This window comes from Dendrobates tinctorius, unplaced genomic scaffold, assembly GCF_039654945.1.
Source record: "Dendrobates tinctorius isolate UK_male_01 unplaced genomic scaffold, ASM3965494v1 ptg000250l, whole genome shotgun sequence".
NCBI classification, from domain to species: domain Eukaryota; kingdom Metazoa; phylum Chordata; class Amphibia; order Anura; family Dendrobatidae; genus Dendrobates; species Dendrobates tinctorius.
The window spans coordinates 2,187,774-2,202,652 of NW_027361917.1; the positions used below are offsets into that span (position 1 = coordinate 2,187,774).

A 14,879-nucleotide genomic window follows, 5' to 3' on the forward strand; every position below is an offset into this window, starting at 1 on the left:
TGGTTGGCTACTGAAATATTTATTACAAGCAAAGCACAACTAAAGAATCCAAGATCCCAACTATTCAGCATGAGGCATGGAGCAATCTGCGCACCCTTGGTCTAGTGTGTACAGTCCTGGAGGATAGCAATAGGCATTGCAGCAAGTACTGTAAAACATAGATAGGTATATGCCAGATGAATGCTATCAAGAGGGAAAGGGTGTTTGCACTTAAAACCAATTTATTACCGATGAACATATGGCCAATATTTTGCCTCACGTCACAGGGAAGAAAAGCAAATAGAACCTGCAATTTAAGAGAGTGGGGGCTGGGTGACAGTCATTCTGCAGGAGGAACTCAGGGAGTCATAGGCAGATATGAGCAGAGGGGAGTTTGTCAGAGAGGAGATATGTGGGTCAACTGATGAGAAGGGCAAATAAATGTATTTGCAGAGTGAGAGAAGTGCAGCAGAGTATGTGAGCTTGTGCCTAGAGTGCCACCTTATCTGTCTCTCCAGCTCCTCCTTACCTCTGGAAAGCTGAGACCCACCACTGTCCCCAGCTGTTCTTCTCCTGGCTTCCTACTTTCATCCTCCACCAGGTGAGCTGACTTTCTTTTTTTGTTGCTGTTGTTGTTGTTGCTGTCCCTCTGCTAGTTTGCACCCTGAAATAAAAGTCTGGCATCTCTATTCTCGAGCAGTTGTCTCCTCTGAAAGACTTGGATTAAATGGATAAGTTTATTTGCAAGTGCACAAAGAGGCTGCAAAGCGTTTGATCTGAGCTGCGCATTGAAAAAAAACTATCTGCCATCGTCTCCACAAGGCTGAGATGCTGCTGATGTGATGTGGGTTTTAATGCAAAATGAATGACTTTTTAGAAAAGGGGGAACCTCATCTGAGCGATTCAGCAGGTGGTCCAGCCACTGGGCATGGACCTTACAAGGTCTGGTCATCTTCTGGAGCAGAGGAGAAGACAGGTGACAGAAGTAGCCCTAGTGCCTGCAGATGGTCTCTTAGAGATAACTGAGTAATAAATCATGCTCAGCTCTCTGTCAGGGCTGCCAATATATGGGATTTGAGAGCCTATCTTTTGGGATAGGGCTCTTTATTTACCTGTTGGAACACCATCCTTGCCCATGATGGCTCCATCTTCTGTTCTAGAGCTGTGTTGGTTAATGGCTTAAGAAGGCTGCAAAACACTTTAGGATGTCAGCGCACCAGGTTCTCCCTAGTATCATCACCCTTGTCTTTCTGTGATGGAAACTCTTGAGCAGTTCTCTTTTGAGTCAGTAGAGATCGCTGGAGGATCAGTAATATCTCCCCACCATCCCTGTAGCCTCCTCCACCAGGATCATGAGTTCTCTCCTTTCTCACACCCTTCCTGACTTGAGCAGCGATTATCATTATGAATAAGGCATTTAGAGCATGCTTTACTGGTACTTTAATTTTCCCATAGCAAATCCTGTTTATCCTCTATGAAATGGACATCACAGGGAATAATGCACCTAACATGGGCACCTCTGTCTACTTCATTCATGATCACTGTTTGGCTCCAACCTCCCCCAGATGTCCTGCAGGGGCTCAGTTTTTTTGTAGCAGTCACGTTTAGATAAGGATATGCTTAAAGCATTGTATTTCATTTTTTTGAGAAATAAACGTGAAATCAGGCCATAAAATACTCAGCTTTATCATTCCGGGCTTGAAATGGCTGTTTCCGCAGGGAAAATAACGGTGCTTAATCTCCTTGTGACATATTTAATCATTTCTGGAGCAGAGAAGATGAATAAAGAGAAAATGTTAGCCTGAGGGAAACAAAGGGTTTGATTTTCATATTAAATTCTCATAATGGACAGCACATAAAATAAAAAGCCCCCAGGGCTGTGCCATAGCTTTGCCCTTAAATATACCCAGGCTATACATTTAGCTGGTGCTGGTGCCTTCATTATTGCAATCCCAAAGCCAAATCCTCCTGTGCAGCCTCAGGACATATCCCCATCATGGAATGTGACTGATACAAAGAATAAATCCCCAGCTTATTTTCTCAGAATGGCTTTATCACACTTTTTGGTGAAATAAAATAAAAATTCCAATTTAGATTGTTGTACTTTGAACAAATAATTAATCGCTTGTCATGGGGAAGTGCCTTAGGTGGGTGACTTTGCTTTGGATTGATTGATATGCATTTGATCATCTAACCTTAATGGAAGGCGAATAGCTTTTACTGATTCATAAACAGGTAATACAATCTTTTTTCTTTTTATCTATCTGCAGAGTAGATACTACCAACACTGCATCAAGCCAGATATTTTATCAAGTTGGTCCAAGCCAGCCCTTGAGGTCCACAATCCTATTGATTTTATTAAATTCCCTTTGAGGACTCTCAATGAATTGCATGGTGTGTCACATTGCTCAGCCATTTAGCTTGGGTTTCGATGCTTCATATAAATCCATAGCTGAAGGTATTGTCAGCAGTGCTTATTATTGTAACTTTTCATCATTTCCACCTGTGTTTGTTTATGTGTCTTTTATTGGGCTTTCAGCAAAGATTGGGGGGGTTTTTTTTGTAAGATAATTGTCAGGGCTAAATTGGTCTATGTGTTGCCTCCAAGTTGATTTCAAGTGTGCCACCAAGTCCTAGCTGGAGAAGAGTATCCAACCCAACAAAGCCTTTGTGTCAGCTTCAGTAATCCTCAACAGAGCGTTAAGGTGGAATATGTTTTGTTTGTCTGAAGTGAATGGGAAAAAAAAAGAAAACAATTGCTTGCACCTTGGAACTATTCAAACAATAGACTAATCCACTTGAAGCTTGTTATCTGAGCTGTGTTGTGTGATGAGCAGAGGGTCAGCCTTATATGTCATCCTGAAGATGATATAATGATGCCACTGAGCACTTTAATGAATGAAATTACACTAGCTTTATCAATGCACATCCATTATGCTCCCATCAGATATTATGACTTTATGCCAAGAGAATGGCATATGCAGCCTGGCACTGTGTCGTTTTCATCAGCCATAAAAATGGGGGATTTTTTATTTATTTATTTTTTTCTGGTGATGCCCCCCTCTTTTACAGCACAGATTTTTTTGGGGGGATATAATAAAATACAATATAAAATACAAGACACTTCTCCTGTTTCCTATCATGCCATGAAAATGTATGTCCCCACAACAAGTTTCATTAAAGGAAAATAAACAGTCGTGTCCCTGCTCCATGCAGGGGAGTCATGAATTTTGGATGAGATAATCTGCTGATAGAAGGGAGAGAGAAGAAAAAAAGAAATCCATGCTCTGAAATACTCTAGCGGTGTTATAATCCAATTGTCAAAAAGACAGGTCATTACCGAGGAAGTTTCAGTATATAGGAGAAATAATAGTGGGAGAAGGAGAAGAGAGGTGTTAAGAGAGATTAAGAAATAAAGCCATGAGGAGACAGAGACCTGGCTGGTGAGAGGGAAGGAGCTGAGTGTTCAGGAGAGGAAGAGATGGAGATGGCAGCTGATAGGGAAACAGCACCGGGCAGTCTGAATAGAGGCCATACACTGCTGCAAACAAAGGGACCCGAAACATACAGTTTATTTTATGATCACCTTCTGGTAGGGTCAATAATATTAAATATTAAAGCATGAGGTTCATTTGTGTTTGTTTTTGGAGTTGGGAGATTGAATTTAGTTATTATATTCAATGTTTTGAACTTTATTAAGTATCATATTTTATATTAAAGACTATTCCAAGTGTGTGTGTACACATGTATAATTTGCATAGAGATAATTGGTTATATATATTGCATTACTAGTGGGGAGAACTATGTATAAATGATTTACTATTAAAATACAGATAAGTGGTAGGGTATATATATATATATATATATATATATACTGCTGCTCAAAAAAAGTAAAGGGAACACAAACAGCCTGTTGCAATTGGAATAGTGTTCCCTTTATTTTTTTGAGCAGCAATATATATAAATATATATATATATATATATATATATATAGTATTTATATTTTCTTCTCTCCAAATGATCTCTCTCTATATATATAATATATACATAGCTCTCCCCTACTATATATATATATATATATAGTAGGGGAGAGCTATATATATTATATACATAGAGATCAGTGGTAGAGGAGAATTATATATATGTATGTATATATATACACATGTACACATATTATATATAGAGAGAGAAATTAGTAGTAGAGGAGAACCATATACATTATATAGGTAGAAATTAGAGGTAAGGAATAGAACTATGTATATAGTATATTTATAGATATACATTTTAGGGGTAACATATATTAAATACATATTAAATACATAGAGATTAGTGGTATGATGTAGAACTATCTATATTTTACATGTATAAAGATTACTGGTAGGGGATAATTATATAAAATTATTAGGTAAGGTATAGAACCATGTATATACTGTTTTCATAGGGATTATTGATAGGGTATAAACTATGTATATATTCTATACATAGAGATTAGTGGTAGGGGAGAATGGAGGAAATGTATTGATTAGAAGAGAAAAAAGCACAGTGCTACTACAGACGGTGCCCTGTGCTATAAAGCCACCTGTAAAAGTAACCAGGTAAATAGTAGCAGAGAGCACTCGAGCTGAAGTGCAGCCACTTATCACAGTCACATCTCTTTCCTCCTTGCTCACTTGTTCAAATAATCCCACAACTCTCCCAATCCCCAAACACCAGCTCAGTGCTGCGCCCACACCGCTGCCAGGTGGAGTAGCCCCGATATCATATCGCGATATAGCGGTGTAGCTGTTCTTTATTTTCGTTATAATGCTACAACTACAAACATTTCCGAATCCCCGCATTTGCCCACACAACATCAAGCTTCACCGAATAATCGAAATATTGTTTTCACAACATTTTACCGGAATAGAACATTAGAGAGGAGGAGAAGCAAAAATGGCACAAACCTGTATAAGTCCTTCAGTAAGAAAAAGAGAAGCAGCAGCATCCGAAAGGGTCTGAATAACCAATGTGTCACTGTATGGATTACACGCTTTTCAATGAATGTTCAATATGGCAGGTAACAGGTTAAACCTAGTAAGTACAATAGTCAGCAAACTAAAATATAAAACTATTATAGGAGGAAAAAAACAATGTAAACGAAAATAGATACGAGGCCAATAATATAGTTATATAATTGCTCCTTTGTGTGCAATCTGTGGGAAAAGTATGAGAAGTAATTTATTCCTTATATCAGGAGCAGGAATATAATGCAATCAGAACCTAAAAAGACATAAAGACATGGCTTGGATTCCAACTAATATATGATATATAGCTTAATTAAAATACATGAAAAGTAGGTGTATATATAAATAGGTACATATATATAAAGCACTGTGGAAATAATGGCGCTATATAAATGAGTAAAATAAATTAAATTAAATAAAATAACATATATATACATATATATGTATATATATATATATATATATATATATATATATATAGTCATCTGCAATAAGACCTCAGAAAAATAAATTATATAATGGACTTATCGCATAGCTGTTTGCAGCTGACTATATATATGTGTATATATATATATATATACACATTTACTGGGTAACAATGCATTACCTTAACCAATATTATTGGTTGGCAGCACATAGGTGGGTAAATATTGCACCTAATGCTGGATTTCACCTAGTAGTTCACATGAATGAAGTCATTGTGTGCTTTGTGCAGCTAATGAGCCCCAAGTCCTGCAAGTCCTTGTATGAAGGAATATTCACCTGTCAGGTGGTCCAGCGCAGCCCACTCATCTCTACAGCACCAGACAGATAGCATTTGGGGTCTCCAGGCACCAGGTCTACCAAGCTGTATTTCAGGGTCTCAGTTCACTATTAGACCAATATAATAATCCTCCAAATGAAAGGCACAAACACATTTTCGATTTCCTTAAGTCCATTTGGAAATTGTCACAAAATTCCAGACAATGAAGGAAATCCCTTCTGGGCATCATAATGACTTTCCATCAGCCCAAATTTGTTTTTAAAAAAAATGTATGCTTATTTTTTATTTTCAAATAAATTTCTGGACTTTTAAAACATTTTATGGGCCAATTTCCTATTGCCTTAAAGGTCCCTAAACGACTTAACCATTTATTTGCCTAGTCAACCATCGGCCGGCGAAGGGTTAAAGCTGCGGCAGGGCTGAGAACTGAATGAAGAGATAGCCCCATTGAAAGAGGTTGAATGCCATGACAACTAGCAACAACCTCAGATTTATCCCAAACAGTTAGGGCACATTGTAAGAGGGCGTCAATCATGTATTATTTGGCTACTGAAATAAATGCAAAAACTGAGCCCTGACAAAAGCATCCAACAGGAGCCGGACATTTGTCTACATTTCCCCCATTGTCCGCAGCTTAGCAATCGGTTTGTATTTGTGTTTGCCCGGGTCCGACCACCCAGGATGAGCTGGGGGCTTGCTAAGACCCATGGCATTGTCACACACATCACATACTAGATGGGAGGCACACAGATACTGAAATCAACTGATCGACAATAATCCATTGGCTTTTTTTTTTCCCCCTCCTGCATCTCCCAGACTTTTTTTTTTCTCTTGGTGTACAGTGGTGGGAGAAAGTCAGAGAACTTCCCTAGACCCCCTTTGATGCACCCAAAACTCACAGTATACAAATCCTGCTCCGATCCCAGAAACATGCTATATTTCATCAGAAACATAGCAAATTGATAGAAAAAATCAGACAAATATAATAATAAAAGTAGAATGTAATAGGGATAAAAGAGTGAAAACATTCTAATACAACACATAGTAATAATAAATATCATGTTGCTAAGGATGCATAGGCTACATGATGCATATGATGAATATATAATATACATTAAATATAAAATAATAGCAACATTTACAAAGCTTAAATATCTGTAATATATTCATGTAATTAAATGAAATATATATATATATATATATATATATAGCTGGTAAATTGAATACAGTTTTCCTAACCATTAGAGAATAAGGTAACACGTGTGAACAATGGGCAGCTCCTCTAATACTTAGCTCGCACCTATGTTCTCTTAGTTACCACCATCACACAACCCAATCTCTCTGCATTTCCTCCTGAGAAGCCATCAAAGCTCACAGACAGGTTTATTTTACATAGTAACATTGTTAAAGGGCGTCTAGGCATCACAATGGCCATGCTCTTTCCCTTCTCACAAAGAAGAGCCCAGCTCCCAGGTTGATTACATGTCCACACACTTTAGTTTATTTTGGAGCAAAGTAGAATCAATTACTTGCCTTTTTAATTTATCCTACTCATCCCTAAGCCCCAGCCACAATATTGACCTAAGAGGTTTACATAAGTCGGTCTCCTGCCATGTGAATAGCATCTTGTTTAGGTAAAGCCCAATATCTTGAGTGGGTCTTGTAGGTTCTGTAAATACTCAATATTCTGCTTTGCTGCTTTTTTTTTCTAAAGGATGAGGAGAAGGCAGCGGAGAGAGGGAGACAATTTGTTTAAACGTGGTCTCAAGTGTGCAGGATCTCAGCTACTTGGAGGTCCTTTGTATGTAAATAGTATGGAAAAGGCCCTCCCCATCTTTGTAATTAATTGACACGTTATACCACTCATCATGGGCTGAAGCACCAATGGTAAAGGCTCCGATCTCCCCAAAACCCACAATTTCACATCTGCAAACACTGTCTTCATCCACTTGACTCCCAGGACCCGCCCACACGTGGCCAAGCTTTCTGGATCTTAATGTACTTTTTCTCCTCTCTGCAGGTTCATGTGTGAAGACCCAACCTTATATGGACTCATCACTCCAGCTATGGCTTATTTTTTTCAGACAGCAGGCAACTGCTCAGTGTGCTCCAGCCAGACCCTGAAGTGAGCCCACTTTGGCATTTTTCCTGGAGTTACAAACTATTTGAGAGGAGCTGGTGACTGCTCTTGTGCTCTGTGATATCACTCATCTGCTGCAGGTCCACCAGCAAGCTGCCTGTGAAGCCCTGGGTGTGGGCTACTCTGCTGCAGCTGCTGCTCCTCTTCTTCCTTCTCACAACTAAACCTTTTTTTTTCCCTGTGGCAAAGAGGATTGCTGTCATCATCATCATCATCATCATCATTATCACTGGTTGACTGTAGCCTTCTGAGGAGAACATGTCTTCCTTAACCAACAACACCAAAACTGGGTTTTCTGTCAAGGACATTTTAGATTTGCCTGACACCAATGATGAAGAAGGATCCATTACTGAAGGGGCTGATGAAGATACAGAAGGGTCGGAGCCCCCCAAAAAAGCTGGTGGGTTAGCTCAGAGCGCCCTAGAAGCTGTGCAAGGTCTGCCTCTGAAAAACCCCTTCTATGACAATAGCGATAATCCCTATACACGGTGGCTGGCGACTACTGAGAGCATCCAGTATTCCTGTAAGTACCTGCTCCTCCAGCTACCAAAGTATCACTCCTAAATAAAGGCAAACATCAGACAGTGGGTCACTAGGTAAAGGGAGACATATAATATTACTAATGCACCCACATATAATATTATAGATCAGGGACCCTCCCCCATCAGGGTGCCAGCCCTGGGGGTCTCTGCTGTGTCCTCAGTCTCCAGATCAAACCTACAGAAATGATAACTCCACTTTCTAGCTACATTTTCCCTTACAGAGAGGTCTTTGTGCAGACGATTTGGAAGATCAGTCTTTTTGGCAGGAAAATAAAATGTCTACACGAGGCTGAGGCTGTGCTCCTCAATGAAGGAATTGTTGATTAGGCTTTAAAAATCAATTCACGTATCTTGGACGAAAATAGTCCTGTAGCCAGTGAGGGAAGAACTTCTAAAAGACCCATCATTTCCAAGCTTCCCAAATGGTACAGAACTGAAATGTCTGGATGGAGCAGGAAGGTCAATGCAGGAGGAAATCACAGATAGGAACCACACAGAGGCTAGACTTGGGGGTTAATTTATGGCCATGACCTAATATGAGCATAAAGGACTATATATATATATACATATATGTGTGTGTGTGTGTGTGTATCCATATATATGTACGAACATTGCTGGATATGCACAGATAGATCAATAGGCAAGCGCTGTTTAATTCTCGTTAAGAGTGTATGTGCTCTATCATACAGTTTATTATATTATTATATATGTATATAACATTATATAAATATATATGTATATAATATAAATATATAACATTGTGTAAATATATATGTACATAATATATATATATATATATATATATATATATATATATATATTGTGTAACCCTACAGTATTTAAATGTAGAGCACAATCTTGAGGCACATGCCATGCTGGCTACATATCATAGAAAACTTTATATATATATATATATATATATATATATATATATATATATATATATATATATATATATACTGCTCAAAGAAATAAAGGGAACACAAACAGCCTGTTATTAATGGAATAGTGTTCCCTTTATTTTATTTTTTTAGCAGTGTATGTGTATATATATATATATATATATATATATATATATATTCATAGATAATAGATAGATAGATAGATGCAAATGTACATAGATGATAAATAGATAGATAGATAATAGATGATAGATAGATAATAGATAGATGATATATAGAGATAGATAGATAGATAAATAGATGATACATAGAGAGATGATAGATAGATAGATAGATAGATAGATAGATAATAGATAGATGCTGGTATTTCTGTTTTCTTGTTGCTAACCATGCTTTCCCCTTCTGTTGGACATCCTGCAGTACATGGCTTTGCATCCACCAATTCCCAACAAGATTCCTCTCCTAAATCTCCAGAACCCTCAGCAGATGAGTCCCCAGACAACGACAAGGAAACCTCCAGCAGCGCAGACTCTGGGAAGAAAAGAAAACGACGGGTCCTGTTCTCCAAGGCGCAGACGTATGAGCTGGAGAGAAGGTTCCGGCAGCAGAGGTACCTGTCAGCCCCAGAGAGGGAGCACCTGGCCAGCCTAATCCGCCTCACCCCCACCCAGGTGAAGATCTGGTTCCAGAATCACAGGTACAAGATGAAGAGGGCACGGGCAGAGAAAGGTATGGAAGTCACCCCTCTCCCCTCACCCAGGCGGGTGGCAGTGCCAGTCTTAGTCAGAGATGGTAAACCATGCCACACACTCAAAGCCCAGGACTTAGCAGCCACCTTCCCCGCTGGCCTCCCCTTCTCCGCATATAGCGCCCAGTCCTTACAGCACATGCAGTATAACGCCCAGTACAGCTCTGCCAGTAACCCCCAGTACCCCACAGCTCATCACTTGGTGCAAGCCCAACAGTGGACTTGGTGAACTTTTATTTTCAAAGACTGTGGTACTCCAAAATGGTGATAAAGACTGTTGGGTAAAAAAGAAGCATTTTTATTATATTATTATTATTATTATTATTATTATTATTATTATTGGTTATGGCTTTTTATTTATTTTGTTTTATGGGAGGTCAGATGATTTTGAAAGAAAAAAAAAAATTCTGGTACTTGTGCTCTATGTTTACAAAATTCCTCCATGACAGTGAACCTGCCTACCTACAACAGAAAGAAAACAAAAAACAAAAACAAACTTATTTCTGCTTTTTGTGATTTTTTTTTTAATCCTTATTTTTGTAAAATAAGTTTTGTGTGCTGTAGAGATGTTGTCAGTCGTCCATAAAGCAAGTGGAAATCACTTTAAATATAGAGAGAATTTTATTTCCTCCTTTTATATGAAACTTTAAATATTTATGGCCATGTATAAAGTCCGACGAACTATTGGATTTTTTTTTTTTGTAAATAGTTGTGGTTATTGTTGTCACCAGTAACCTTCAGGGCGTTTTTATGCAATTATTCCCAAAACTCAAAGAAGAACAGAATAATAATATTAAAAAAAAAAACATCAGAGTCATTTACATAGAAATATGCATCTGATTATGTATGATTAAAGAAAAAAAAAAGAAAAAAAAACAAACCGAAAAAACTTCCACCTTCTTGGGAGATTTTCACTTTTTATAAGAATTTTAATAAAATGCTGTGTTAAAAAAGTAAAAAAAAAAAAGTGTGATTGAATTCTTGGTAGGAAGTAATATATTGGCTGTACAATTTTTTTTTATTATTTTATAATTAATATTAATATGTGCTGTTATTGTATTACTGTGATATCTATTAGCGCTGCTGCATTATTATGATGGATATGACGATAAATATGCTATTTTAATATGATTTATTATTATTTATTATTTATTTTTTGTACCTTTTTTGTACCATAATTATTAATAGCATGTAAGGCTGATGTCTACTTTAAGTGCCAATGTGCAAACTCTGATCCTGTACACTCCAGAGTGGAGGGATGACAGCTTTTCAGGCTTTATTATTTCAGGGCTATGTGTTTTCTTGGTTGGGATTGCTCTATTTGTCTGTGTTAAGAGGCAGCAGAGGTAAAATAAGGCAGCATCAGAAATAAACCCCACTTACTCCAGCAGCAAAGAGACCCTTCAGGCAGAGAAAGCTCTCAGTCTCTGAACAACTCTTCTGTTCTCTGTGTCAGCTTTATCAAGTGAGAGGAGATCTCGTTATTGTAGGAGCTTACATTGGTTTTTCTAGGAAATACAGGTTGGGGTCCTTGTTGTCTTTTAGTCAATATTTAGCCTCTTCACTTCTTGCAGTGATAATGATGACTCATTTCTAGCTCCGGATTTAATAGCTGTATAGTCATCTCTACTTACTGGACAAAAACGATTTTTTTGTACATGTTTTCCATAAAGGATTCCCCCCCCCAATACATAATGACATAATATATCCCTAAACTAATTCTACCTATAAACGTCCCTAAATGCTCAGTAACTCGGTGTTCATTTAATCATGTGTTTAGAAATTAATTGTCAGCTATAATCGGATTTTACAGATACAAAGATGAACCTTTCATGCTCCATAATGCAGCTTGAGTATATTGTAACCAGGTTAGATTGGGTGACTCAATATTTTATAGCTGTAATGTGGATTTTTTTATCATATATATATATATATATATACAAAAATAATCATATGTGCAGAAATGTATATATTTAGATACATTTCAGAATACATATGTTAAGGAGTGTATATGTGTGTATATATATATATATGTATATAATGTAGCTATAGAGAAGAAATTGTAACATATATAAAGGAGTCATTTTACATACATTTATATATATATTTCTATAAATAATAACTCCTTGATATTTGTTACATCTTCTTCTTTATAGATACATGCATGCATTTTCAGTTATATATATTCTAATCTATTTTTGAGCAGTATATATATAATTGCACTTATGTATTTTGAATTATATATATATATTAAATATAATATAATATATATATAATTCAAAATACATAAGTGCAATTATATATATATATATATACTGCTCAAAAATAGAGGAACACTTAAACAACACAATGTACTAGGATGTGTTCCCTTTAATTTTTTGAGCAGTATATATATATATAATTGCACTTATGTATCTTGAATTATATATATATTATAATGTATTATATATATCTTGAATGATTTATATTATATTGTAATATATATATAATTTGTAGCTGCCTTAATTGTATTTTATTGTGTAGCACAGGAATACAATGGAGCCCAGTAACTTGTAGCTTGTACCTGAGTCAATGAAAGCAGTGGAGCCTTGTGTGGCCATAACCCCTCTGGCCTTAGGTTTCCCCCTCTAATAGGGCGGTTTGTGCAGTCTATCTTTGAACAATATACAGTAGACATTACACAGCAGCACAATAAGAAAGGCTGGGAGTTGAGGATGTAAGAGGCGTGCATATTAACAAGGCCCCAGTGAAAGAGACCCAGGGGGACAGAGCCCAGGGAGATAGCAGTGAGTTCTCTTCTTTTGCTGCCTCCATTCTTCTTCTTCTTCTTCTTGTGGCTGCAGCCATTGAATGGGTTGATCAGGAGCAGTGCATCCCAGAGTCAGGGAGAGCTGTCCTAGGGGTTTTGTTCTGCCTGTCACTTGGCTCCATTGTGATCCAACTTGTCCACTCTGGATTCCATATGGCCAGCTGGGCTGAGGGAGGGCAGAGAGACCTTCTCACAAAACCCAAATTGTGTCCAGCATTGAAAACCAGCATTGTTGTCTGTGAAAGGAAGACGAATTAAAAATTCGTGCTATATTTATTGGTGTGGAAGAAGACCCTCTCAGGGAAGAACAGGCCCCTTTTTTATTATTATTTGTCCTGGCCCCTGACAAGTTTGTCATTCAACAGGAAATTAGCGGCCAGGCCATAAAATAAAACGACACTCTCTGCAGACCTCATAATTACACTTCATGTCATACTTTCTCCAGCCTGGGAAATCATGAATGTCCATTGATAGAACACAAGTCTCTGCCTGTCCTCCATATAACCCATCATGACATTGTGGTGCGAGTCTTTCTAAACCCATCTGACCCATTGTATCCATGTCTTCCTTTTTAGTGAGGGCACAAGTGTCGAAGACAATGTGGGACCCCCTGTACCTAAGATTGGTGACTTTAGATGCACCTGCTGCCACCTGTAATCGCTTTAGTCTGTTACATATTAACAAAAGTGTTGGGAAAATCGATGTAAACCTCCAATAATGGACAAGACAAGAAGGGACTCTGCTTGGTTCACACACGTAGGAGTAGAAAGAGCAAAGGACACAATTCTGGACGTTCTAATTAATTGAATATTTACATTGCCTGGAGGATACAAAGTCTCTTGTACACTGTATATATATATCAGCCTTTCTGTCAATGCTTCATTGTGCTGTGTCCTTCACCAAACAGGAGGACTGCACACATTCATGTAAAGGAACCCATTATTAAAGGATGCAGGAGTTAAGGTGAATAATTGCGGAAGGGAAATGGAGGTTGGTAAATATCTAAGTTGATTAGAAGATATTTAGGGTTAGAGGAAATTGGAACTTGGGATTTAAGGCAAAGAGGCTAATGCAATATTAAGACATTGACATTGAAATTGGATCTGCAGTATTCAGTGGCTGCAAAGCAAAAAGGTTTCTGGAGGGGAGAGAGGGCAGGTTATTTCCTAGACTGTTTGGAGATCAGTCATGAATGAAGCGACCAGGACTTAAAGCCTGAGCTCTGCTCTCTACCTATTGACCATTAGGCTTAGGGCTGCTGGTAATATGGATCTTCGGATCTGCTCAAGAGTCTGCTCATTGACAAGCTAATTCAATATTTACCAAAGTACAATGACATTTCTCCGTTGTGTTTATGAGGGACAATTACCAAGTGATTGGATGAAGTGGCAAAACAAAAGCTTAGGTACAGCAATGGGTCCTAGCTGGGGCCACTAACCCCAAGTGCGTGATGGCATTATTGCACAGAATTGTCACCGACATATGTTATCATCATCATCATTATTATTATTATTATTATTATTCTGTGGATATTTTCTCAGGTCACTGTTATGTGATGGTGTAGTGTGGATTATGCAGGTTGTGTCTGGTGCATATCAAGCAAATCATATCTTAATATCATATTTAACCTTAAAACTAGTAATGTGTGTGTCTCTGAATGTTTCTTAACATATCTGTATATAGAAGCATTAGTAGTGTGTATATATATATTAGGCTATTCTGTAATTTGTGGTTCTGCTCTACATGTAAATACTATAAGGTTTCAAATTAATGTATACATATATATAAGAACACATATAAATACACACATATAAATGTATAAACACATATATATATATTTACACACACAGACACAAATGTATATATACACACACATACATATAAATATATTTACACACAGACACACATGTATATATATATAGATATACACACACATATATATTACACATACATATATATATATATAAAATATACACACTTATATATATATATA

The 14,879-nt window shown here is 37.4% G+C and overlaps 1 protein-coding gene across 2 annotated transcripts; it reads left to right on the forward strand.

The window, feature by feature from the left end:
- Nucleotides 1-450: 450 nt before the first annotated feature.
- NKX2-2 (NK2 homeobox 2) lies at nt 451-14,516 on the forward strand. Of its 2 annotated transcripts, XM_073557403.1 has the most exons (4): nt 451-580; nt 7,766-8,408; nt 9,750-10,058; nt 13,462-14,516. In XM_073557403.1, the coding sequence occupies exons 2-4, from the start codon at nt 8,144-8,146 to the stop codon at nt 13,602-13,604; spliced, it is 717 nt and encodes a 238-aa protein (XP_073413504.1). In that variant the 5' UTR covers nt 451-580; nt 7,766-8,143; the 3' UTR covers nt 13,605-14,516. The 2 variants fall into 2 exon arrangements, with proteins under 2 accessions (XP_073413504.1, XP_073413503.1); XM_073557402.1 differs by lacking the exon at nt 13,462-14,516 and having other exon boundaries at nt 9,750-11,057.
- The last annotated feature ends 363 nt before the right edge of the window (nt 14,517-14,879 follow it).

Excerpts from the sequence above, each read along its gene's own strand:
- NKX2-2 (XM_073557402.1), top strand. The coding sequence starts at position 8,144 with ATGTCTTCCTTAACCAACAACACCAAAACTGGGTTTTCTGTCAAGGAC. Across the intron at positions 8,409-9,749 it reads TGAGAGCATCCAGTATTCCT|TACATGGCTTTGCATCCACC; the intron begins GTAAGTACCTGC and ends GACATCCTGCAG.